General features: G+C 37.1%; 1 protein-coding gene and 1 long non-coding RNA gene across 2 annotated transcripts in view; one reads left to right on the forward strand and one right to left on the reverse strand.

The window, feature by feature from the left end:
• ANK3 (ankyrin 3) overlaps window positions 1-26,927 on the reverse strand; it is a 596,679-nt gene that overhangs the window by 97,771 nt on the left and 471,981 nt on the right. Inside the window, exons 20-24 of the mRNA XM_011370216.2 lie at window positions 22,838-22,936; window positions 22,651-22,749; window positions 22,004-22,099; window positions 17,767-17,839; window positions 17,535-17,597 (exon numbers count right to left, since the gene is read on the reverse strand). Of these exons, the coding sequence (XP_011368518.1) occupies window positions 17,535-17,597; window positions 17,767-17,839; window positions 22,004-22,099; window positions 22,651-22,749; window positions 22,838-22,936 (430 nt within the window). The remainder of the gene's footprint in view (window positions 1-17,534; window positions 17,598-17,766; window positions 17,840-22,003; window positions 22,100-22,650; window positions 22,750-22,837; window positions 22,937-26,927) is intronic.
• On the forward strand, window positions 349-26,703 carry LOC111745770. Its single transcript, XR_002782787.1, has 3 exons — window positions 349-791; window positions 3,992-4,051; window positions 23,864-26,703. It is a non-coding gene; the product is annotated as an uncharacterized LOC111745770 (long non-coding RNA).

The raw sequence follows: 26,927 nt of genomic DNA on the forward strand, positions 1-26,927 counted from the left end.
TGCTGCATTTAATTAGGAGGTGACTCTTCTCCAACATGAATGAAGAGCCGGCCAATCCAGGTAGAGGAAAAACAGGAGAAGAAAACAAAGAAGTGGCTTAGGCGGGGAGTAGCAGGGAGCTCCAGGCAAACTTTCAACTTTGTTCTCAGCTGGGAACACCCTGAGCTGGAGCCTCGGTTATTTATGGTCCCTGTCAGGTGGAAGGAGGGAGAAAAAAGAGAGGGAGGGCCTGCCCTTGAGTTGAGGTTGTGAAAATGTGGGGCAGAGAGAAGCAGCAGTGATTTCTACAACTCTCCAAGAAGTTCCTGCGAATGCACTTACTCATCACCACTGCCTTTTATCAAGAATTTGAAGAAAAGAGCAGAAGTGAGATAAGCTAGAAAAAGCGAGTGGATGGTCTGCCTTATTTTTGGCTCAACTCTTTCATATTTTTCAATACATATTTTAATACAAAGGAGCAAACTGATTCTCCCTTCTTGAGCGGTCCCTGGAGAGAGAAGCAGAGAGAGAATTGCTCTCGGCTGGAGGGGTCTTTGCTGCAATGGGTAGGAAGCGGCATGGAGGAGGTCCTTCTGCAACTATACTGCGTTGTTTCCCTCTTTCTGGGACCCCTGGCCTCCCTTCTCAGCTGCTCCACCCTGTTTATGTTGGCCCAGGAGAAAAAAGCTAAGCAGGGGACTTCTGCATCCTCCATCTTTGTACGAGTACGATGAGGCAATTTCAATTGCTTTTTCTCAGAATAGCTGGAGACTCAGGCTAGAAAGTAAAGGATATGAAACCATCTTGCTGAAGTAAGTGATTTGTAGCACTTTCTCATGATAATGCAACTATCTCTTGGATTGTTACCTAAATATACAGAAATCTGAATTTGCAGAATTGATGAAGTGGGAAACATTTGTTTTTCCTGGATAAGTACATAAATAAATGAATAAATGGCTCATCTACTATTAAGACGAAATGATGTTTTCATTTGACTAGCCTGGCTGTCATTAACATTGTAAATATGCAGAAATAGAAGGGAAGCCATTTATAATACTTGGTACATATTGAAAAATATTACCAAGCCAAAGAATAATTGCCAAACCCGTAAAGAAAGGAAGGGAAAGCCATGGTTAAAATGGAGGAAACATCTAAACATTAATCTGTGTTCCAAAACTGCGCTTAAAATCCAAAATACTCAGCAAAGCCTTATTCAATGACTGTCACTCATGCTTCCTCACAGGTATTGCAATGAAAAGCGTCTGCCCTTTTGACTACTTGGCCAGCCTCTCCCTGGCCACTCCTCCACACCCACCGTGGCCCCTCTGTTATACAGAAGCATTTCAGTCCCTAGAATCACGAAAGTCTTTAGACTTTGAACCATTACATAGGGTACAGTCTCTTGATGGAACCTTCACCTCTCTTCTGCACCTGAGAAATTTCTCCAGTCTTTGACTCTAGAACTCCTCCCATCCTCACCATCTTAAATGAGGTGACTCTCACAGGAGATTCCCTTATCAGAGTAGATTACCATTAGAAACATCTGCTTGGTCTCTCCTCCTGGATGGTGAGATCCTCTAGATTAGAAACCAAATTTTTCCTTGGCCTGGCATATTGTAAGTGCCCCACAAATATTTTTGGAATTCATGACTGCTTTTATTAAAGAGGTTGGTTATTTTCTCATCTGCATGCCACAGCAACTTAGCAATCTTTTGGTATGTCAAGCCTGATGACTGGTATACAGTCAAACGTAAATAAAATTTTCATTGTTTTGTCCATCCTTCTTAGACTTTGGGAATGATCATTGTGAAACCAAAAGAAGCCTGGGGTGGGGGTGGAAGTGGAAGCAGTCAATAACATTTGGTCAAAGATTGAGTAAAATAGCCTTATGACATTAAGTAATTATGCGTTCACCATTTTAAAAGAGTGAACACCGTTCTTAAAAGGTATGGAATTTAAGACAACGGTATTATTTTAATGCAGTTTTGCATAGTAGATGCTCTGGATTCAAATCCCAAGTTCCATCATTTACTGATTTGGTGACCTTTGGAACATTCTTCACTCTGAGTCGCAGTTTCAACTCCTACAAAACTGAGAAAGAAACTCTGCCTCTATCCTAAGACTTCTGCCAGGGAGACAGGGGGTAGCGGCGTGGGGAGAGGATTAAATGAAATAACGCACAAAGTAAGGGTTTATAAGCACTAATTGTTACTATTATTCTGTAACAGAGCTTTGTCTAGTTTCCGAGCATTTGAAAGCATGAACTCATAGAGTTAGCATTTAAAATTGCTGCTATTTATACCCACAAGGGCAAAATTCAACAATAGCAGCAACTTGTCCCTGTTCTCTTTTGCCTAACACAGGGCCTGGCTCATTATAGGCACTCAACAAATATTTTTTGAATGAATGAATGAACAATAATAACAAAATTAACTCACTTTCCTTTCAATAAATAACATATTCTATAATTATTGTACGGTACTACACACTATTAGACCAAAAATTAGAGAAGAATGACGTGAACTGTACTGAGTGACTTATTAACTGCCTGTAATACATTCCGCAACCTCCAAAATATTCTGATTAGTGGCAGGCAGCTTCTGACCAACACTTCTTATAAGTGTGTACAAGCCAACACAAGGCAATTTGATTAATGGACAGCACTTATACAGCATCAGATATACCTGGTTTATTTGTTTTTAAACCAAGAACCACAATTTCCCACTTACTAAGAGTACTTATGCAGGTTTGTTTCCTAGAAGTGTTAGGTATAGTGGCTTGATTCTTGAACAATAACATGCAGAAGTCATTTGGCATGACTTCTGAGTCTGAGTTAAAAGAAAACTTGCAGTTTCTGCTTAAGTCTACTGGAACACTTGTTCGGGGTAAGCCGGTCCCAGTGTAAGAAATTTGACTATCCTGAGATTGCCATGCTTGTAAAGAAGCTCAAGGTAGCTATATGGAGAGACAGCACAGAGAGACAGAGATGCTCAGCCAACCCTCTGCTGTTTCAGTTATCTTAGCTAGGTGATAGACTTTTGAATGAAGACATTATATGGAACATTCTGCCATGTAACTCTCACCTTAGCTGCTGACTGTAATCTCATAAAAGATCTCTAGAACCCAGCTGAGCTCAGTTAACTCACACAACCACGGGAGATAATAAATTAAACCACTGAGTTCAGAGATGAGTTGTTACACTGTAATAATTAGTAGACACGAGAAGATCCAAAGGTAAGCCAAAGAGATCACACACTGGTCACTTAATGCATCCATAATAAATTAGAATTAGCTCCGAAGTGCATTATATGATTAGCAGGGACAAAATCCAGGAGAAGTACACTGGTAAATGCCACGAGAGGAGTCCTGGCCTGTTTAGTATTGATTTTATGTCTTTCAAAATTTGAAGCATTGGTGCTCATATTGTTAATCCATTTCTGACAATAAAATACCAGAGGCTGGAAAATGTTTAAACAAGAAAATAAAACACCCCAAATCTACCTTGATCCCATCATTAAACAAACAACAAAAGCTATTCAGAGATGTTTCACTTCAATGTCCTAGCTATCTCTTCTTCCTAGTACTCCTGTCATGATTAGGTTAAGAGAAGAGGTTTCTAGCACCACAATCAACCTTTCAAAGATTCATACACTTTGTCTACTAGGAAATAATACAAAATAGAATCAGGGACCAGGAGAGAAGGAAAGATAATACGTATATTAAATGATTATCACGACTGTGACCTTCATTCTTTTTAGCTTCCGAGTCAGTGGCCCAGTGTCAGTACCTGGAATATACCTAACCCAATTTCCTTGCAATCTTTTGTTATGCCCACTAATGATCTTTCTCATGCTGAATAAAGGAAACAGTTCTTGGCTTAACAGTTAAAAGTATTTTCATGCCTTAGAAGTTTTTTTTCTCCCTTTCTTTTTTTTTTTTTTTGCAAGGAATTTTCTTCTACTCTTTTCCCCCTTAAGACCATCACCAAGGAATACTTTTGTTGCATTTCCAGGGGTTGAAAGTTGTTTTCTCAGCTGGATGGAGATCAGAATCATACAGAAAGTTCCTTAAGGTAACTATACAAAATTATATTGTCAGAAACTTTGCTTATTTTCTCTGATGTGAAACGCAGAATCTCTCAAAGTATTTTGTAACATTATAAAGTTGAAATCAATAGTATAAAACACCTTAAATGATTTAACAGTAGAGACCCTCCAAATTACATGGGATTTTTAAAAAGCATGATTAGAATGAATAAAGAATAGTTTATATACTCTAGTGACTTATTAGGAGTTGATTTCTTAATAGAACGCAGCAAATAGTTTTATAGGTAAGCAGTCAATGATCAGAATTTAGAAGATTTAAATTTACTGTGCTTGTTCTGAAAAAAGTGATTCTTTTGATCATCACATAGTGAAGAGAAGGAATGAAAACTATTGGGGAAAAATATCCTTTAACTATTTCTTGTCTACATTATAGAACAGTAGAATGAGATCACATCAACACGGATATTTACTGAGCATTTATTATGTTCTAGGCACTGATTGGTGTCTTATGAGTATTATATAATTCTCGCAATAACATTATAAAATAGAATTCTTGTCTCTATTTCAAGATAAAGAAAACCCAGTTCACACTGGTGGAGTAAGATCACTTAGAATATGGGGAAAATCAAATGTAAAATTAGTCGGTTTGACTACAGGGTTCTGCTTTTAACTACTGCAATGTGCTATGCTATTGAACAAATACTATAAGAAATTGGTAACCAAAATGTAAGCTCTGTGAGGGCAGGGATTTTTGTGTGTTTGGTTCCACATTTAGTGCCCAGAACTGTGCTTGGCACATAATAAGTGCTCGATAAATGTGTGCAACGGAAGTGCAGTGATTGCCTTTGGAGGTGGCAACTATGTTACTGGAGCGAGGAGAAGGAGGGTGACTTACTTTTCACCGTAAACTCTCGTACCTTGGGAATTTTATACCATGTGCATCTATCACCTATTCAAAAAATGAATAAAATTAAAACAAAACAAAACACAGGGACTGCAGATAAGTCATTTAGGCTGTGTGTTCCATACACTTGAAAAGAAATTTTGATATATACAGGTCTACTAGGTAGATATTAAGAAGTATATGTGCACCAACAAATATCTGGCAAACATAGAGAGGAAACCCAATATTTTACAATATTCGACCTTACTTGCTTCTTGAGATGAAGCAAGAAAAGAATAAGGCAGGAAGAAGGAGATGCATGGTATTAATGTGGTACTTCTGATAGCTTCTAAAGCAGTGGTTCTCAATCTTGACCTCTATGCTGCATTAGAATCACCTGGAAATTCGTATTTCTAACAAATTCCCAAGTGAATCTGATGCTGCTGGTCCAGGGATCACACTTTGATAACCAGTGGTCTAAAAGATCTTCCAAATTAATAATAGCTATCTAATGGCAGTACTGAGTGTCTATTTTCCTGGTAGGAATTACTAGAATAATTAAAACATCATCTTCAGCAACTGAATTCAGTGAATCGAGTGCAGCGTTTCTCAACTTTCAATATCTACCTATCTATCTATGTATATCTATATCTGTAATATATGTATATTTACATATGACATATTATATTATCATGTTATATATTATATAATATATGTGTCATATAGTGTACATATATATCTATAATATATATATATCTGTATCACCCAGAGACCTTGTCAAAATGCAGAAGCTGATTCTACAGGTATAGAGTAGATCCTGAGATCCTGCATGTATGACAAACTTCCAGGTGACTGCAAACCACACGTTGAGTAGCAAGATAGTAGAGCAATGCACTGAGACCTCTGTTATGAATAAAGCCAACTACTGCCTTTGAAGCATTTAGTCTCCATTAAAGAAGACAAGGGCACAAATAATAATACATTGTCCTACTACTCCTGCTGGCTACGGTTTTAGTGCCTTGCATGTGCTAGACACTGTGCTAAGTGAGCACTTTATATGCATGGCTCGTTTAATCCTCAACCCTCTGAAGCAAGTACTATTACTGTCCTTTTATAGATGAAGAAACAGATTCAGAGAGGTTCAATTATTTTTCAGAACTCACAGATCTAGTAAGTGGTAGAATCTAGATTAGAACCCACACAGTCAGGTTGCAGAATTCGAGTTCTTAACCACCACACCGCAATGACAGGAGATGTACAATAGAAATTACAAAGCATTACATGAGCTCAAAGGAAGAGGACATCACATTTGATTGAGTAGATGTGGTAGATGTTGAATGGATGGTGTGTGAGTAAAGATAATAGAAAGAAGAAAAAAAATGGAAGTTGGCCATTCCCAGCCAGAGAATGAAGCATGAGAGGGAAAGAATGAGAACGCTCCCAGGACGGCAAGCAGGCAGTTTCACTGGAGTGATAGGCAACCGAGTTGTGGGAAATGGGCTGGGGCTGGTTAGGTCATATTTTTAGGGCCCTTGAATTTGGATTATGTAATAACATTTGGCATCACTTGACAAGCAACATATATTCATCAGTTGGTGGAAATGCAATTCTGTGTTCACCTACATTTTTTTTTAACTGAAAACCCAAACTCTCAAAGCTCTCCCTCTTCCTCTTGTGTTCTGCTCCCTAATTCTCTTCCTATAGCAGGAAGCAGGATAGACAGTTGTATCCACCTGATAAACAAAAGGGTGACTGCCATTTACTGAGCACCTACTATTTGCCTGTCACTGTTCTAAATGGCTCCTGTATTTTATTTCTTTTCATCCTAACGGCAACTCCATGTGGTATTAACCCCGTTAGAAATGAGACAGATAAGACTCAGCACATTTTATTTTTTGAAGGTTCAAATGAGGGAAATAAAAATACAAATAACATTGAAGAGGATATATTCTCCATCAATTCAAAATCTTAATAAAAAGATGTTTATCTCCCTTAATGTTTAGACAATAGATATTCAGCATCGGGAATCCAAATGACTATATTTGCTCACATGTCTTTTCTCTCAATCTCCTGATACCGGCATTCTCAGAAAAGCAAAAAAGAGTAGAAAGGAAGAGAAATATGATAGTAGTAGGACCCTGATCTACTCAAATTTTAGTTGTGAATGTCTAATTCTATTCTGGAGTCATACACCGGTTAATGAGAAAGTTACTTGGATTCCAGATTTGCACATATTTTGCTCTGCATTTTGCAGTTGGGATCAGGAGCTTATATTAAGCAAGGCCTCCTGTGAATGTTGAGAGATGGATACAAGGACGGAGGTGATGTGCAGATGATGGAATTGTGCCACCCGCAGTTCATATGTGTAGCACAGGTATTCCTGCATCTGGCTGGAGGTCAGGAAGGTGTCCATAGCTCCAGTACCTTCTGTGATGATTGGAGGCTCAGGGAGGCCCCAAGCCCAAGGTAAAGAATGGAGTGAGCTCTTGCTCCTGCACCCTTCTCATTCCACCTGTCCCCTCTGTCAGGAATGAGCATATGCTAGAGGCCTTCATTTTAACCATTTGTTTTCCAGCATCTCTTGGCAGCAGTGGTTGTTCTTTAAAAACATAAACTAAGTGCTGGAATATAATCTTATCTTGCTTTCCTTGCAAACATGTGAGAACAATGGAGGTAAGTTGAGAACATGTTTGATGAGCAATGAGTGAAATAGGTGGTCTTAAGAAGGCTGAAGAAGTATGTGTCATTTTAAGGGATTCATGTACCTCTTATGGGAGGGCTATCCACTGCTTTCTTTCTTTCCTTTTCCTAGCTCTATCTGCTCATAAGGTTCTGGCTTCATAGGTGGCCAACAAGAAATCAGGCTCGCATAGCAAAGTTTGCACATCTTTTAAATGATAACAAGAATAAGTCACTGTTACCCCATAGAACAAACAACTCTTTGGTCAGGCTGTTTTTTTTGTTGTTGTTGTTGTTTGTTTTTTTGAGAAGTCAGTTTGCTTCTTTACTCTTAAATATTGTTCTGTTCTTTGTCACTAGATGTGCTTCTTTTAAAAAACTGTATAGTAGTTTACTGCTCCTTAATCCAGGCTAGACATAGTTTCTAAAGTAAGCATGCATGACTCAGTGTTGGAACTTTTCCAGATGTACCAATGAAAAACGTCCCCTGTGATCTTGGTTGGGTTAATAAACAAACTCATCCCAGAAAGGAAAAATAACTTAGTATCTTTCCTGTGAAGAGGTAGAGAAAGACAAGTTTGGGACAGATACTATAATTTTTTCATGTTCTTATCAAAATTCCTTAACCCCAATCCAAAAATTCCTTAACCCCAATCCCAAAATTCCTCTTAGTCATCTAAGTAAGATTAGATAGCACACTAATTTTGTCAAATGAACATCTAAGACTAACAACACAATGCAGCTAGGAAGGAGTATAAAGTTTCTAACACTCTTCTCATTATCCCAAATCTATGCCATTTGTAAACAAGACTGGATGATGAATAAATTACTAGCTACAAAGTACCCCTCTGAAATCAGGCATTAAAATGTTGGTTCTTATTTGCAGAGATGTTAGGTAGCTAAATTCAAGATGGCAGTGTCCTGCCAACTGGGTCCTTCTTCTATTCATTCTTTCTTAGCTATTCATCTAGCTTCGATTCCAAATCCAGACCTCATTAGTCTCGGCTTTTCATTACTTAGGTGCATAAGGACCATATGTACAAAATGAGAACATGATCACTGTCCCCAAGTAAAAAAAAAGGTACTAAGTGGGCAAGGATTTGACCACTTTCTTATACCCAGACTGCCTTTCACTGTGCAGGGCAATGGTTTATTGGTTTCATATTTCTGACCTATACCTAAGAAGTGCACATATAAGATAAAGACACCCAGGGCCTACTGTCAGTTCTCATCCTCATTGCGGTTCTGGCCCAGATGGTCACACCACCCCTTCTCATTTGTAACTTCTTCCTCTAGTTCTCTAACCCCTCTTGCTCCTGGCTCTCTGCACACCACCCTGCCTTCCCCCAGCCAAGCATTCTCAATGCTGACATTCTATTTTCTTCTCTCTGTAGTTGGATCCAAGTGTGAGGGGGAAGGAGCAAGGGGTGGTCAAATTAGGCCCCACTTCCACATGAAGCAGGTCAGACTTTCCAGGTAGATGAGCAGGGACTAAAATAATTTGGTATGAGGGGGTGGTGGAGAGGAGAAGTATATTCAAAATTACAACTTGTTTTGGGCAAATGATAAAAACCTACTGTCCTTAGTCAACAAGCATGCTTGATTTCTTGCCAACTCTTAAGACAATCCTTCTACCCACTCACTCCACAGGCCACTGCAGCTACTTATTCTATCACAGATTTTTGGGTGAAAAATACACTCATTGTCTGACTTTCCTCACTTAGAACTACTCCGTCTGTGTGTCTACATTCACGATGTCATGGACGTGGCAGCCATGGAGGTCACCAGGGAATTCCCATATTGCCTATGCTCAACTGCCTGGATCCTCCCAGGGAAGTTCCTCCCGTGGCTTCCACTAAAACCCACTCTCTGGTCCCCCGGCATCCCTTGCTCACCACTCCCTCTCCGTGTCCTTTGGCTTTCCTTCTCTTAAATGTCCGTGTGCCCAAGGTGTTCCAGAACCACGTCTCTTCCTCCCATGTCCTGCCCTGGGGTCCTCATTCACAACAGTACTCAGCTTCATGTGCCCCTGTGTGCTGGCTCTTCTGTGGAATCCTCTCTCTGACACTTGGACCACAGAGTTTTCTAAACTGGGAACACTTCTGCCCGATCCCCACCCTTTTACCCACCCCACCCTCCAAATGTCTGTCTGTCCAAATTCTATCTATTTCTTAAAATGTTTCCTTCTGGAGGCTTTCAGTAATCTCCCCTTGTTTTAAATTTCCTTCTTGCTTTATCTGTTCTCCTCTTATGGTATCTCACTGAATAGAAAGCTGAAGCAAAAAAACTAATTTCAAATTCCAATTTCCTTGATTACGTGAACCTGACAAAGTATTTTAAACTCTGTGAGCCTCAGAATTCTTGATTCAAATCAGGACTAATAACACCTTAAATTAGGGCTTTACATTAGCATTGATTGTAAATTAGGAGTAATAATAGTACTGATAATGCTCTCAACTATCTTGAGAAAATTAAGCAAGATAAGATACCTTATAACTAACATTTACTGACATCTCTTGGCTAAACCCTTTATACATGATCTCATTTAAAACTTGTAATAATTCAACAGCGTGTGACATCTAAATTATGAGGCACTATTGATATTAGAGGTTAAGGACATAGATTTGTGTATAAGCTTCTGCACTGATTTCTATGATCTTGATCAAGTTTCATAACCTGCTTGGAACTGATTTTCCACACCTAAAAATGGGAATACTAATGGTTCTAAATTACAGGGGCACTGGGTTAAGTAACATAATGCATAAAATGTATGTAGCTCAATGCCTCACCCACAGAACAGGCTCAATAAATGGTAAGTATCTTATTTATGATGTTGAGTGTTCATTTATATGGGTGCTGTGGAGGGACAGAGATACAAATAAATGTGTGGAATTTAACCAGTGGACACGCTCATCCATGAAGGCCTCTATGCATATATCTTAAGTGCTCTGATAATGATAAAAACATCTCTGCTCCCATGGAGCTAACAGTCTAATTGGAAAGGAAATAAAATTAATCACAAGTTGTCCAACTACTGTCTGTGGGTCAAATCCAGACTGCTCTCCTATTTTTGTAAATCAAGTTTTATTGTCACACAGCCACACTCATTTTTATAGTATTGTCTCCTGTGCTACAAAGGAAGAGTTGCATGGTTGGGGAAGAAACCCATGGCCTTAAAATTCTGAAATATTTACCACTGGCCCTTTATAGAAAAATTTTGCTGCCCTCAGAAATTTGTGACTAATAAGTTGAGAAAAATCAAAAAGTGTGACTGAGAGGACAATGAAAAAGGAACTAGCTAGGGGCCATACCCCACAGCACTTACCGACCAGCGCTAAGGACTGAATATTATTCTAAGTGCAATGCAAAACCTTGGGAGGTTTTTATTTTAGTTGTCTATTTGTGCTATTTTTGGTGTGTATTTGTATTATTTGTGGGAAGATGGCTACTTTTATCATGAAATACAGCAACCATGCATATGACTATGTAAAGTGGAAATGTACATTTAACAAACTGCTATAAAATAAACACCATCCAGGTTAAGAAACAGAACATCAGCACTTCAGGAGCCTCCCACGTTACTATCCCTCTACCACTAATCACTTCCTTTACAATATATATTTTTTTCTTGCCTAAAAAAAATATATAACCTGCTATCTAATTTGACAATCCTAGCTTTAGTGTTACCTGGTTTTGATGAATTTTGTCTTTGCATAACCTACAACCCAGCAACCACATTCCTAGGTTTATACACTACAGAAATGTACGCATACTGGGAAAATATGTGTACCGGGAAACATATATAAGATGGTTCATAGAAGCTTTGTTTGCAATAACCCCAAAATGGAAACAAGCCTCATTTTCATCAACAGTAGAATGGATAATTTAATTATGGTACAGGCTTACAATGGAGTATTTTAAAGAAATGAAAATGAGCGAACTTCAACTATGTGTAAAAACATGAATGAATCTTGAAAACCTAAGTGTGGAGGGTTTTAAGCTAGGGGATGGAATAACATGGTGCAATGTATACTTGTAAAAGATTGCTGAGGATGCTGTGCAGAAAACTGAGTCAATGGGGTGAGGGTAGAAGTGAAGTCTTGTAAAGAGGCTCCTGTAGTATTCCATGAGAGAAGTGCTGGTAGGTGGGATTAAGGTGGTAGCTGTGGGGATGCAGAGAAGAGGGATTTGAGATGTATTTTGGAAGTAAAACTGATAGAACTTGCTGATGGACTGGATATGAATGGTAAAAAAAAAAAAAAAATAAGAGAGAGAGAGAGAAATTATACATAACCACAGGTTTTGGCTTGAGTAATAGACCCATTTACTGAGATGGAGAAGGGTGGGAAGAGACACTGTTTTGGAGGGTATGTTTAGGGCATGATGAGTTAAAATATCTGTGAGAATCTCAATGCATTTAGCTGGGGAAGTGGACGGTGTGGATGAAAATAATTGCAATTCCAAAGACAGGCTATCAAAGATAAAATGGACTCTATTTTATAATAAAGGCTGAAGTCCCAGTCCACAGATCTTTTTCTATAGCTGGAAATTCCTTTAAATTCATTATTCTTTGATATGCAGATAAACCCTGGGGGCATCATTATAAAGCTGTTTAGTGAATTTGATATACAGTTTAGGACTGTCTTGGTGAGAAGGGGTTTAACAGAAGGAAAAAGGAGCATGGCAGGCAAATTTTCTTGATCCTGCCTGTTTTCAGAAATCCCTTGCCTCTCCCTCCACTTCAATGCAATTGACTAAACACGTACTGAAGATCTGCTGTGTACCAGGCACTATTCTGGGTTCTGGGGATACCATGGAGAATAAGATTTGGTCTCTGCTTTAAGTGTCTGCTTGACTTTATTGCCGAGAGTGACATGCAATTATATAATGTCTATTTGAAAGATCAGTTGTAAGCAGAGAAATATCAGACAAAAGGCTAGATGATTTAAGAGGCATTTGAACAATGATAAAATTGCAGGTGAAGAACGACTTCTACATAACAACCACCACTTCTTTGGACTACCTGGCTGCAAGCTAATCTCCAAGGGCTTTGCTAAAAACATAACAGTCTGATTTATTTATTGAGATGACAAGGAGATTAGGATAGTAGGATAGTCCTAGGTATTGGGTGAGGAGAAGTCCTAGAAAGTATTTTCCTGGTGGCTTTCTTGATATGCAGCTTCACATTTCCCAAAGTATTTCTCCTACTTTTCTGAATCTCAGATTGTGCCAAGTCAAATTCTACTTATTGTCTCCTAATTGAGAATACTTGGCTATATTTACTAAAACTATTTGCTTTTGGTTCTTCTAATCTAAATTATATTTATAGTCATATTTATAGTTTATATTTTACTTGAACTTGCATCTTGGTTTGCATATCTCCTTTGCTAAGATGGCCTGAGGAAGGTATAATATTTTTACTGTAGTCTCATTAAGACCTTTAAAAAGTAATTCTTATTACCTTGTGATAATTTCCAAGAGCACGATCTGTTCCTTTTCCTAAACACACATATATTTTTTTAGAAGCTTAAGAAAATACATTCTTGAGTTCTGTCTATAAGAAAACAGATCATGTTGGAGAGGCAATGAAAGAGATGAACTAAAACGACAGACACTCAGATCTGTCTCCTTGTCTAGCTCCGCCACTAATCTGGCTAGGCAAGCCGGTTGACTTTTTTTTTTTTTTTTTTCAGAATAAAGAATTGTTTTTTATTACTTTATGTTAGTTTTAGGTACACAGTATAATGGTTAGATATTTATATAATTTATGAAGTGATCCCCCGATCGATTACTCTAGCACTCATTTGGCACTAAACACAACCATTACCATAATATTGACTATAATTCCTTATGCTATACTCTAAATCCCCGTGACTGTTTTGTAGCTACTAATTTATACTTCTTCATTCTTTCACCTTTTTTGCCCAAGCAACTCAACATTTATTTGGGCTGTGCTTCTTCATCAGTAAAAGGGAGAGCATGGGCTACATAACACTGACCTACCCCTTTTAGTTCTTTGAAATCTGTGGATTTTAATTTACTGTGGCATTCACGGGGCACTGAATTTGGCACAAAGGTGAGTTGAGCATGACTCTCCTCATGCTTGATGTTGGTCTAAAATTTCATTGCTTTATCTTATCTCAAACCCATACCGACTTGATATTTATTTCTACCACCTCTGTACTTAGCTTATTTTTTCTTTTAATATTTAGTATCTACATTTGATCCTGAAAGTTTTATAGCTCTATCAAATCTGTAAGTAGCTAAGATTTAAATAATTCTTTCCAGCAAGGGTACCCTCACTCAGTTGTCTCATAAACCTCTTAGCGGAGTCCTATTTCACAGAGCCTGTTTTTGGTTTTTACTTTCCATGGCTTCATTCTACTTCTCATTATGTCCCACTAAAGCTCTTTAAATTTGTTCTGATAAACCAACCCACTAAAATTCTGTAGGCAAAAACAACATCTTCTACATTGTTCAAATGTATAAAATACATTTTACAGAAATTTATCATTTAAAGTCAGTGTTGAACTAAGGTCAAGTGTGAAATCTCTTGGGAGGGGGCCTAAGCTAGAAGACAATTTGAACCTTAATCTCGATTTTCTTCCTTCCTCTCTCTCTCCCCCTCTTCTTTTCTCTCTTCTTTCTCCTTCTCTTCTTTTCTTTCTTTTTTCTTTCCTTCCCCACTCCTTTCTTTTCTTTTTAATTACAAACAGAATTGGAAAATGTAAGAATCAAGCTGGCACTAGAATCAAGATATTAATGTTGTATTTATATTAATTTTAATGTATGCAACATATTTTCTGGGGAAAAAAGACAGTAGGGCATTAAGATTTTTGTGAATCAGTCTAGGCCTCTGAGCTCTGCTCATCCCTACCTGGATAATGTGGGGCTTAAAAACCTGCCTTAAATAATGTTGCTTTCTCTCCTTTTCTTCTACTGCTCTGTTTTGCTGAGACTTCAACCTTTGTTCTACTCTGTAACTTGGCTCCATTGTTCCCCTAGGATAACATTGTCTAGACTTGTTTTCCTTTTTATTTTATTTTTTTTGAGAAAGTAATCCAAACATTCTTTCTCCTACACTAATTTCTCAAAGTGGATGGAAAAAAGAAGAGAAAGAGAAAGCAAAAAGAGAAAGGAAATAGAGACTACTATTGGCACTGTTCCCTTAATATTAACTCATATTTATTATTCAGAATTAAAATATTTTCCCATATTACGAACTCATTATTTTCCTTCTTGAGAAAAGCTAACCATACACATTTCTTATTATTTTTATTTGCTTTAAAAAGCTGCTGATATTCTCAGTACCCTGGGATACCAGTGTAAATGCTCTCATTCTAGTGATTATACAGAGAAGTTTTCACAGCATGCTGTTGTTTCATGGAAATAAGCATTTGCCACTGTCTGTAGGACTTCCTGAAACAGGCAGCCCCGATCCAACTAAAGTGGCAAAGCTTAGGGAAAACTCTCAGGTAAATGAGTCAGAGGTCAAAATCATCATTAAGGTTTTAGGGGCCTTTTAGAATTATAATTTCAAAATAATTTGTTTCGGGATTTACCGTAATAAAGAAATGGCAGTTGATATAGCAAAGAATGATGTAAATACATGGTGGGCCAATGTGGCTTACCAGGGTTCATTTCAGCCAAATTTAAGGACATCAGCCAACACAAATTAAAAGTATATTATAACTAACCTCAAAAATATCTTAATCTTCAATAATAGATTTTAAATATCTTCCATGGACAAAGCAACAGCCTTGCTATACTCTTTGATCAGACACCTAGAATTCTGTGTTCGGCTCTGGCCCTCTCAGTTTGAGATGGACAGAGACACATTGATATGTGCATAGGAGGTAGAGCATGATGGTGAGAGAACAGTGCAAGGAAGTAGTGATAACATGCTTAGAGGGGAAAAAAAAGACTAAGAAGAAATAGCGAAAGTGCTTTTAAATATTTGGAAGATGGTCACACAGAAGAAGCAGATTTTGTTCTATACAGTGCCCAATCTATCAGAGCCTGAATCAATGAGTAGAAGTTACAGACACTTAATAAAAAGAATTTTAAAGTCAGAGTTGTCCACAATGAAATAGGCAGTTTGGGAATCAGGGAATTCCCATCATTTGAGGCTCCTGAGAAAAAGAGTTCCTGAGCAGAGGATTCTATAGAGCCAATTCCAGCACTAAATGGTTGTTGTTCAGACCGAGTACCCTTTAAGCAACCCTTTCCACATGAAAGTTTTGATCATTTTGAAATCAAAAACCATTTGACTCCAACAACCCATGGACACATCCATAAAACAAGGGCCGATATATTTAAAGATGGACAAAATGAGAATTAAATTTGCTTATTGATTTCAAACTCCCAAGCTGAGATAAACCTAAAGGAAATGATTATCATTTCTAGTTAAATAGCTAGATCAATTATCACCAAATAAAGACATTCAAAATTTATTTTTTTGTAAATATTTGGTTAGTTATCCACATACATAAGGATATTATTATACAGTCCATTCAAACGTGGCTTCTCATCATTGGGATATTTTATTAAAAACCAGCAAATTTTTAGGCCTGTGAATGTCATATTATATTTCATAATAATTTCATTTGAAAAACACCCTTTTGACATCATGAATTGCATGTATACACATCTATTTTTCTTTTACCGTCTGCATATCAGAAATTACTATGAAAATGTGGCATAAGAAGGCACTGAAATATAATATGACAGTAAGACATTTTATTCCTAAAGTCCTAAAGATGATACAAATATTATCCATTTGGGGATAGAACAGAGGTAAACATATAGCTGATGTTTTAGAGGAAAAGAAAGAAAAATGAATGAAAGCCTTTAACATTTATCAAAACGATATTTACAAACAAGGAGACAAGTCCTCTCCGGTCCCTGATGGCCACCAGGCCATTAGCTATCCTGGGTATGCAGTCCCCGGCTACATACTTACAGTAGGCAGTCACGGGACACAGAAAAGTTAGCGTGACTGGATGAGGTAGGCTTGCCCATTATTTAGGTTTCCAATGAAATTTATGCAAATCAAAGAAGGAACTAATAATTAAAATAGGGAACATTTCCTAAAGGCAGAGAAAGTCTAGCAACACTAAGACTGGCCCAAGAGAAAAATACTACTTGAAGGATGGCAAATGGAAGAAGCAATAAGACAGAATACAGTTTTGGAGAGTTAAATGATATAAGAAAGAAACATAAGTATAATACAAAAGTACATGTTTCATTATTCCAGCAACACTCCACAATTTGCCATCTTTATGATATTTACGCACTGTAAAAATGCTAGTTTTTTAGTGAAACTTTTAAAGATGTCATTCTAATATATCTATATATTATGAGAAAATATGTTGATTTTTAAGTAAGGCAGAAAACAGTTTCTTTTAAGCACATGAAGTATAGCTATAATCATTTATGTTTTGATTTTTTTTCATAAAATCAATATTAAAAATTTATATTTTAAAAGCAGTTTTGTTTAGGTTGAATTTTCATTATTAGCTCAAGATCAAAAGGTGCTTTTACTACAAAGTTTAGAGTAAATCACAGAATGGGCAATTAATCCCTTGCCTTTAAGGATACTTTCTCTTAAAATATATTTTAGCTATAAGCATCAATCAGATTTTCTTTTCTAGATTTTCAGATGTCAATAATAAAAACCTCAATTTCCTGCTTAATAGAAACAAACAGAAAGAATCTAGTCTAGATAATTAGTGACACTTATTTTCAAGCTGGAAAATGGTTTCAAGAATTGATTCGAAGAGACTAAAAGAAGACAAACTAATATCAAATATGTGTTGTTTAAGTGACATATAAATTAATAATCTCAATAAAATGAAAAGTTAGTAACTCAAGGAAGTGTTATATTTCAAAGAAATGGGAGATAAAGATGGTGGTTAAGTTTCATCACAATAAAAATGTGCAAATACCTTCTTCAACATCTGAGATATATTCGCCATCACTGAGCATTTCAGGGGCGTTGGCTTTACGAACTGCATGATTTAAGTGAACAATGTAAGTGTGTGAAAAACGCATATTTTTGATACTACAACACACATTTTAATGTTCCTGAAAGCATTTTTTTTTTTGCAATGAACTTTTCTCAGGAAACAAATACATAGTCGCTCTTAATTATTATGAACTCAAAGGGAGTTTTCATACCTTCATCATCAGACATATCAAGAACTTCATTCATTGTTTCTGGAACATTCATTTTGTGCTTCTCTGTGACAGTCTAGTAACAAAAAAAGCAATTACTTCAGTGTGAGGGGATTGCATGTTTTAATGAGACTATTTCTTTCTAAATTACTTGGTTTATTATTAGTTTACTTATGTGTTGCATATCTTGAAGCCCCCACATATGAAAAGACATCAAAACTGTCCTTCAGTAGCATTAAGGTTCTCACCATATACATGGCAAGGTGAAAGAATTTTAGGGGCAAAAGACACCAGCTTAAGAGATTTAAGTCCCTAATTAAGCTTTCCAAAGGAAAAGAGCAGAGAGATGTCGCCTCTCCTAGACCACTGCTATACTTTTTTCATGGTCTGATGTTGAACCTGCCACCCCACTCTACTAAATATCTTGGCTGAAGATAAGCCAAATGAACAGCAAAAAACATGTCTTTACTACTTGTCAAGTTAGCCACTTATTTTGTCTTCCCTGCCTATTTGTGTACATTTTAATTCCAGGAATAAATCAAAATATTGAGATTGCATAAATTACATAATTTAACAACTATGTATATGAAGAAAGTATTTTAGAAGTAATACATTTGCAAGATCATAGTAACCTCTATAAAAATTTAAAGAACAGTATAGTACAGAGCAAAGGTCTTATTGAACCTCTTACTTGCTCTTTGATAATTTTTTACCTATATAAATTGTAACCATCTAAGGACACTGATGGCATCACTTGTTAGAAAATCTTAATGACTTAATGTTTTAGTTTCAAAACCAGTCTTTTTGTAATTCTGAGCATAAGAAAGTCTATGAGACAAATGAAGATACACATTTCAATAAAGCAACTGGAAAAAAAGCTAGACTACTAAAACTAAGAAAGGGTAAAATCCATGGGTTCTTACTGTAGCTCTTACAATGCTTGATAAATGTAATTACACCCCTGTCCTCAATTATCATGCTGAAATAAAGCATCATTTAGTACCTCTTCCAGTATGCAATACTGCAACTGAACATTTTTTAAAATAAATATTTTAGAACAATTTTAGATTTTCAGACATATTGTAAAGATAGTATAGAGAGTTCACTAAGTGTTCCCTATTGTTAACATCTTATATTAGCATGGTACATCTGTCAAAATAACAAATACTAATATATTATTATTAATCAATGCCTATATTTCATTCAGATTTTTAAAGTTTCTACCTAATGTCCTCTTTATGTTCCAAGGATCCCATCTAGGGTACCATTTTATCTTTAGTTGTTACGTCTCCTCTTGGGTGAGTTTCTCAGACTCTCCTGGTTTTTAATGACCTTGACAGTTTTGAGGTGAACTGGTTAGATATTTCGTAGAATGTCCCTCAGTTGGGATTTGTCTCACGTTTTTGTCATTAGACTGGGGATATATGGTTTTGAGAGGAAGACACAGAGGTAAAGTGCCGTTGTCATCACATTGTATCAAGGGTACCAGCAACATGACTTACCAGTGCTGACGCTGACCTTGGTCACCTGGCTGAGGCAGTGTGTGTCAGGTTTCTCCATTGTGAAATTACTCTATTTCACCCCCCGCCTCCCTTTTCACACTGTTTTCTTTGGAAGGAAGTCACTATGTTCAACACAGATTTAAGAGTGGGGAGTTATATCCCACCTCCTTCAGGGTGAAGTGTTTTCATAAATTACTTGGAATTTTTTTGCCTGAGAAATTTGTCTCTTCTTCCCTACTTGGGAAGTCATTGATTTATCAGTTTGGCCTCGTGAATATTTATTTTATATTTTGCACTACACTCTAATACTATTTTATTTATTGTTGCTCAAATTGTTCCAACTTTGGACATTGGTAACAACTGATTCCTGTGTCCCTTTGACATATCTCCATTATTTTGCGTGTGCTTATTTATTTACTTATTTAGCTGGGAGGCTATTTCCTTATTTTTGGCACTGCAAGATGTTCCAGGCTAATCTCGTATATTTCCTACCCCAGGTTTAGCTAGATTCAACCACTTTGCCAAGAAACCCTGATTCCCCTTATCAATGGTATTAGAAACATATGTGAGTGATAGATGTACTCTGCTCATTGATACTCAGGGAATTGAGTATTTTGCATAATGCAATTTAAACAGCTTAGTTCATATCTCCTGAATATCAGCTTCTAGCTGCTCAGTTTTCTATGCTGCATGATTGTAAAGTCACTAACTAAAGCATCTTTCTCAGAAGTGCCACATCATACATGATACTCACAAGGAAGATGCTTTTTTGTTTAAGGTGTTTTTAAACATTTAAGTCTGCTTATGGAGACTATGGGGCCCCCGTAACCCGCTGTGCAAAGGGCCAGCTGTGGTGGAGGCTGCACTGTGTTTAGTGAGCTTAAGATCACAGACTCCGCCCTGAATGGCATCAACCCTTGTGCAAACTGGATTATATGCAACTGCTACAGCAAGGCTGACAAGGTGGTGTCTCAACTTGAAATAAAATCTCAAATACCACAATGCTGCTCTAAGTTTTAGGGGCCTGGATGGAGTCTTTTCCAGCCAATGTGAGCACTTCATTTGGTGGAAGCCTCATTTCCTTCCTTAGGCTGACCGGACCACTCCTGTTGGCATGAGCCCGGTCCTCCCTGTCTTGCAGAAACCAAGTTGTCTGATGATGCTGACAGTGAAATGGCTCAACTCCCAGACATGTTCTGCCTTTCACTAGGCATCTGAGCCTTGAAATCCTTCTCTGTCAGTAAATTTCCTGAAGCGGTAACTTTATTTTCTCCTAAAACTTTTTTTTTTTTTGATCAAAGAAACATTTTGAACTTTCTTAACAGGTGACAAAGTCATTTACATTCAACCAAATAAGATTTTTATTTTGAACTATTATACAAGTTTCAAGCACTATAACATTGAAATAGAAGTCTTATAGATTTATTGTAGTGAGTTCAAATCTTTTACAGCACGGTCATACTTGGCCATTTTTTAATACCTTGTCCTCCTCCCTCTCCTTCCCAACCCTAGGAAGAGCTAAATGGGATGTCTATAAAATTAAGATTAATAAATGTTATTTGTTTGAATTCTTTTCTTGAGAATTTAATAATAGATTTTAAGATAATGACATACTCAGGAGGTATATGAAAGCGTATATGGAAATTTGTCTCTTACACAAATATCTTGAAGTTAGAAATGTGCCCTGACTGATAATTATCATATTAGTCCATCAAAGTTACTGTTTTCTCTTTTATGTGTTACAAAACTTCTCTCTTGTAATCAGCAGGCTTATTATTTAGTTTCTAAAGCATATACATAGCCAAATAACTCAACCTACAGGTAGCTACAGAGCCATTCCACTTGTTTTTTATATGAAGCACTATATATACAAACACTTTGCAGATGCTAACTATGCCTTCTTTCATATTGGAAGGTGGCAGATGAGAAAAGGAAGTGGAGCTGATAATTGCAAATGTCCCAGAGTCCTAAATTTACCTTGTATGGAGTCAATCTCAAATCTGTGTGTTGAGTTATGCAGTCAGGAAAAACTCAGATAAGCCTCTGATATAGTGCAGTATCTGCTCTTGATTCCAAAGTTACCAAATCCTAATGCAGTTCAAAGGTACCAGATGGGGTTAAAAAATGACTTATCCTAAAGGCTGCAGCTTGAAAAAAGTATCTGATGCAATAAGGCCTACTGGTAAAGATTTACTTTGAATTTTAATACAATAGCTATTGTTTTTCCTATGAAAACTCCAGTAGGTGAATGGAAGAGGAGAGTGGTGGTAAAAATCAAAACGATCCTATCTCTAATGTTTTATTTTTATAACAATTATTCTTTTTACAAGGACAATAATGTATCTATTATCATTTGTGAGTTAAAATATTTTAAAGAACCAACTGAGAACTTTCGATTTTCTAATACTGCCAAAGAACGATGTTAAAACATTTCTGCCTTCATTTCATTAAAACTGTTTAAATGTCAAAACAATAAACACATTTAGCTTTACAAGGAAGTAAAAAGTGTAGAGCTACTATTACAACTTTTAAAAGCGTATTTTTAGTGTTTTGAAGTTTTCTTAATATCAGAAATTAGAATTTTACAATGCTGACTGCCAACAATGAGGTGGCAACATTCGGAAACCTGGCTTTGTCTATGAACGGAGGAAAGAAGGTTTATCTCTGAAAAGCCCAGGGAAAATCTACTGTCTGGCAACTGGCTCTCAGGGTTGCAAGGTCCAGCATCCACTACTTACCGTCGTGGTGATGGTCTCCTCAGTCACAACCTTCAAAGTGTCGACCACCGAGATGTAGCCAAGCCGCCGGGCAATGGCGAGGGCCGTGTTCCCGTTCTGGCAGGAGGGAGATGTGGACAAGGAATTAACAAGTCGTTCCACACATCTCAGGGCCTGTATGTTTCCACACGTTTCGCCTATACAAAACCTAAGGCAAATGTCTCATCTGTCCCATCCCACTGTCACCCACAAAATGCTGTTTCATCAGAGACATACCTTGCATGAAACCCACCTAACCTGTTTCTACTCATACAGCAGAGTCTGGACTATTGCACTCAGAATCTGAGGCTTTTTAATGTTCTGAGTAATCAAGAAAACAAACACTATTTCTTTCTCTATACAGACACAGGCGTGTGCACACACCACACACACACACACTTCCTACTAGGTGGAGGGACAGTTTTTAAGTGTGAAACACTAATCATATCTTTCTCTTTGGATAGCTCACAATATAGTTATTGTCCTTTTTTTCCTTCATTTTATAGAATATTCTGTTCATGCCTATTAATGAAAGTGAAAAAGCAACATTGGCACACGACAAAAAATGTAAGACACCAGTGCCCAGGCCCATCTCCTCCCTCTTCTCTTAGCTGCCCCTTTGCTCTTACCACAGTGAGTTCATTGGGGGAGGCATTGTTCTGAAGCAAGACATTGATTATATGGGTGTGTCCCTGTTGAGCTGCTTGATGTAGAGGTGTATACCCATTCTGTGGAAGGAAGGTGGAAGAAATGACTCTTATTTCCTTGGACACAAAGTCTACGATTTTGGTGGACGCATAGGGGAAAGGTGTTTACCTTTGTTTTGGCATCAACTTTTGCGGAATGCTGGAGCAGGAAATTGACAATCTTGATGTTTCCGTAGTGGCAGCCCACATGTAGTGGTGTGTATCCCATCTGTAATTATGTATATTTTTTTTTTAAAAAAAGAAACATCATAAGTATACTTTCAGTAATAGCTATCCTAAATAGAAGCAAATTGTTATTTAACCTATTTTTTTTTGAACTGGCAAAAATAGTTGTTTCCCCCTACAAACAAACAAAAAATGCCCTTGATAATTCTCAGAGCTCATTTTAGGTATAAACAATAAAACCATCTCACATGTAGATTGTTATATATAAATAGACTAATCCAGTGGCTTCTTCTCAAGGGCTCAGAAGAGTGTTCTATGGAAAGACGTGGACTAGAATTTATTGAACACTCTCTTCTCTAAAAGTAAAAAATCAAGGTTAAAAAATATGAGGTGGCTAAATGATAACACAAGGCAATAGATGATTATCAGAATGCATGAGAGAGAGAATGAAACAGAGAAATACTAAAGCTGAAGAGGCTGGTGTGAGTTCAGGAGGACTGAGAAGTATGAACTTGATCTAGATATACATGCTCTAGTTAAAGCCTCCTGCCTACCTGGAGTACCACATTTTAAAAACTACTGATTTATACAAAATAATGGATTGTTTCTAAAATGAATATCTACCTAACCCCTGAAAGGCTAAAAGTTCTGTATACTAAAAATAAAAATATATATATATATATATATCTATATAGTATGTATATTCTAGATATTTTTTAAAATAAGGATATTCCAGATTATTTTCTAGATGGACACACTGCAACAGACACCACTACACAATTTCAATGCCCATGTTCAATTCCTGTTTGTGAGGACACGGGCAGTACTGGATTGTTAAGAGAGCACTGACCTTTTTAAATATTTCTAAATGGTCATGGGGGTGGGGGGATCCATGTATTCAAGATCTCATACATGATGCATTTCATATATGATGGCACTAATGTGTCATTATGGTGACTTTGTGTTATAGATGGAATGTGTCCCCAAAGGTAGCATGCTGAAACCCTAACCCGCCATGTGATGGCGTTTGGAGGTGGCGATTTAGGAGATGATTAGGTCATGAGGGTGAGTCCGCATGAATGGGATCAGTGCCCTTATAAGAAGAGACAGGAGGGAGTTCATCTCTTCTCTGCTCTCTGCCATGTGAGGATATAACAAGAAGGTGACCACTGCAAATCAGGAAGAGGACCCTTATCAGACACCAGATCTGCTGGCACCTTAATCTTGGACTTGCCAACCTCCAGAACTGTGAGAAATAAAGGTTTGTCCAGTCTATGGTATTCCTGACGCAGCAGTCCAAACTGACTAAGACAGTCTGACAAATGGATATATTTGGATTTGAAAAGGGGATGCCCAGACCATAGTCGATTATAGAAAGTGAAGACACCTCACCAGGATGTGCAGCCCTAAAGAGCTGACTCTGGTCACATGCTGTTCCTCAAGTGAACCATCAGTACACCCACACTCCTGCTGATATGCTTATCTTAACTGTATGTACAAGCAACCGACTTACGTCGCTACAGCCACTTCATGCCCAATGAAAGCTGCCCCTTTCTGGTGACCAGAATCCACTTGCTTGCTTTGCAGGCCTCTTTCATGGTATTGAGGAACTTAGGATACAGCATTAGGAATCAGAATGCAGCTTAGTGAAGGAGGCGTGAAAATACTTTTTTCCAATCAGTTCTCCACACACTGAGCTTAATTGCTTATTAAGCTCAAGTTTATTGGTAAGCCTCGTGGAAAAGATTTTGATCCCAAGCCAACAAAATGCAAAAATCTAAATTTTAAGAACTCTGCGTTTTTAGTCAACCTGACTAAGCAATGATGTACACGTTTCTGATGGCTCTTGTTCTAAATGTATTAGAGCTTTCTTTTTAAATAAATGGAATCATTTAAAGTATTTTAATGTACAGAGTTTCTACTCATTCTTATAGCTTCCCATCTATTTTTTAATTTAAGCCAATGAGTAGAATTGTACCATACATTCCATCTGTAGCCTGCTTGGGGATGTCTTCTTTACCAGTAAGATTTTCAAAGTTCATAGGGTATAATAAACTCCTATTCACAAGGTTAAGAAGCAAGTCCAAGCACCCCCTCTTTTTTGCATTTCTGCTCTACTCAACTGTGGGACAATTACAGCTTCATTTCTGCCAAGAAGATAAAAGAAAGGAAAAATAATTTTTAAGGGACAGAGAGATGCTTTCCAAACTGTATTACTTGTAAAGAAGGAAAAAACTATACATCTCAAAAATATCAGAAGTATAAAAATGATTACTGACTGTGACCTGAATTGGGCTGAGTTAGGAGGAAGCACTAGTAGAAACCCAAGACTCTTAAACTGCAGGGTCAGGTGTGCAAACTAGGAGCAGAAAGGACAGCTCCATTTCCTCTCCTCCCAACGTCTCTTGAGAATCATTGCCATACTTCCTGGCTGAATTTTGGTGTATGCCTTGGATATGTCGAGGCAAAACAAATATTGAGAAACTTAACTCTGTCCATATCTTCTAGAATATTTAATCTATATAGAGAGGCAACCAAAAAAAATGTTTAAGTCTCTGTGTGTGTGTGTGTATACATATAGAAATAAAACAACATGGGGTGAATTTTCCATGAAACTGCAAATTTCTAGAGATTATTTTTTCATGAAAGGATTCAAGCAAAATGACAACTATCAGCTAAATCCAGGCTGATTTTTTTTTCAGAACTAAAAACACTTCCATTTTCAAAATGTAAAGTAACAACAAACCATCCAGCCACTACCACTGACTTTATTGGTTTTTCTGTTAATTAATCAGGTATACCTAGGAAGGCATTCAAAGCTACGGACAATGATATTTTTTAAAATGTAAAGTTTGGGAGGGAAATAGCGTGAAGGGAGAACTGGGACACTAGGCTACCAAATGAGGCCATGGAGTCTTCAAGGGCATAGAGAATTTCAGAAAGGCAAGAACTTCACGGTCCTGCCAAGGCCTATCCTGGCCAGAGACCATATATTTGCCTTACTTCTTTAACACATAGTTTAAAAAGTATCAAGGATCTTGCCTGGTCAGGTCTCTTTCAGGCAGATTCTATTAGAACACAGTCTAGGTGGAGAAGCCATAGCAATAGAGCTGGAGCCGTGTCCAAAGCGTGTCTACTCAGAGTTGCTCCATCTGGGCTAGTCCCGTAAATCCAGTCTGAATTTGATGTCTGCAAATCTTTTTACCCGGTGATACCTCTGTATAACCAATATCTTCAATATCTGTCCATAGACCTCATAATCTATTCGTATTATACACAAGTGTTTGTATTTGCAATATAATACTTAATAAACATTCGTTTTTGTGAAAAATATGTGACATATAAAGAAAGAGGTATATTTTAGAGTGAATGAAACAAATTTGATATGAAGAGGTAACAAAATTAAGCACTGAAATATGTACAGAGAAATGAGATTAATATGAAGTCCTATCTTAGATGATGGTACGAAACATCCATTTATCTTACCTGAGTTTGAAATTGTGGCGTTATATGAAATTAATCAGTAATTTCTTTTTTCTTTATGAAAAGAGCTATTTTGGTGGGGTTGAGGGAACGAGGGAGACACTAGTGATCACACACCATAAAGAATTTAGCAAGTGAGAAATAACTGATTAAAATTTAATTTATCCTTTTTCATAGACTATGCCTGGACTATCTTAGAGGTCACAAATTACTTACAAATTTTTCTATGTGCATTTTTTACATTGGTTACAGAAACTAAGAAAGGTATAAGATTTTACACTTTGCCCTTGAAGAGTGGATCTGTTATAACAAGGATCAAGATTGTTAACATGGAAGAATATTGATATGCAGCTAAGATCAAGTACCTAGGCCATTAAACATAATAGCATCTGGGACACTATAATCAGAGACTTTAGAGTCCCTTGCACAGATATACATTTGAAATACTATGTATAAAAAAAAAAAAAAAGAAAAAAAAGAAATTCTTTGTATAAAAGAATTAATGGAGAATTTGTTCTTTCCCCTATCAAATTGTACTTGCTCCAAACAAG

The sequence above is a fragment of the Pteropus vampyrus genome, unplaced genomic scaffold (genome assembly GCF_000151845.1).
Source record: "Pteropus vampyrus isolate Shadow unplaced genomic scaffold, Pvam_2.0 Scaffold165, whole genome shotgun sequence".
In the NCBI taxonomy this organism is placed as follows: domain Eukaryota; kingdom Metazoa; phylum Chordata; class Mammalia; order Chiroptera; family Pteropodidae; genus Pteropus; species Pteropus vampyrus.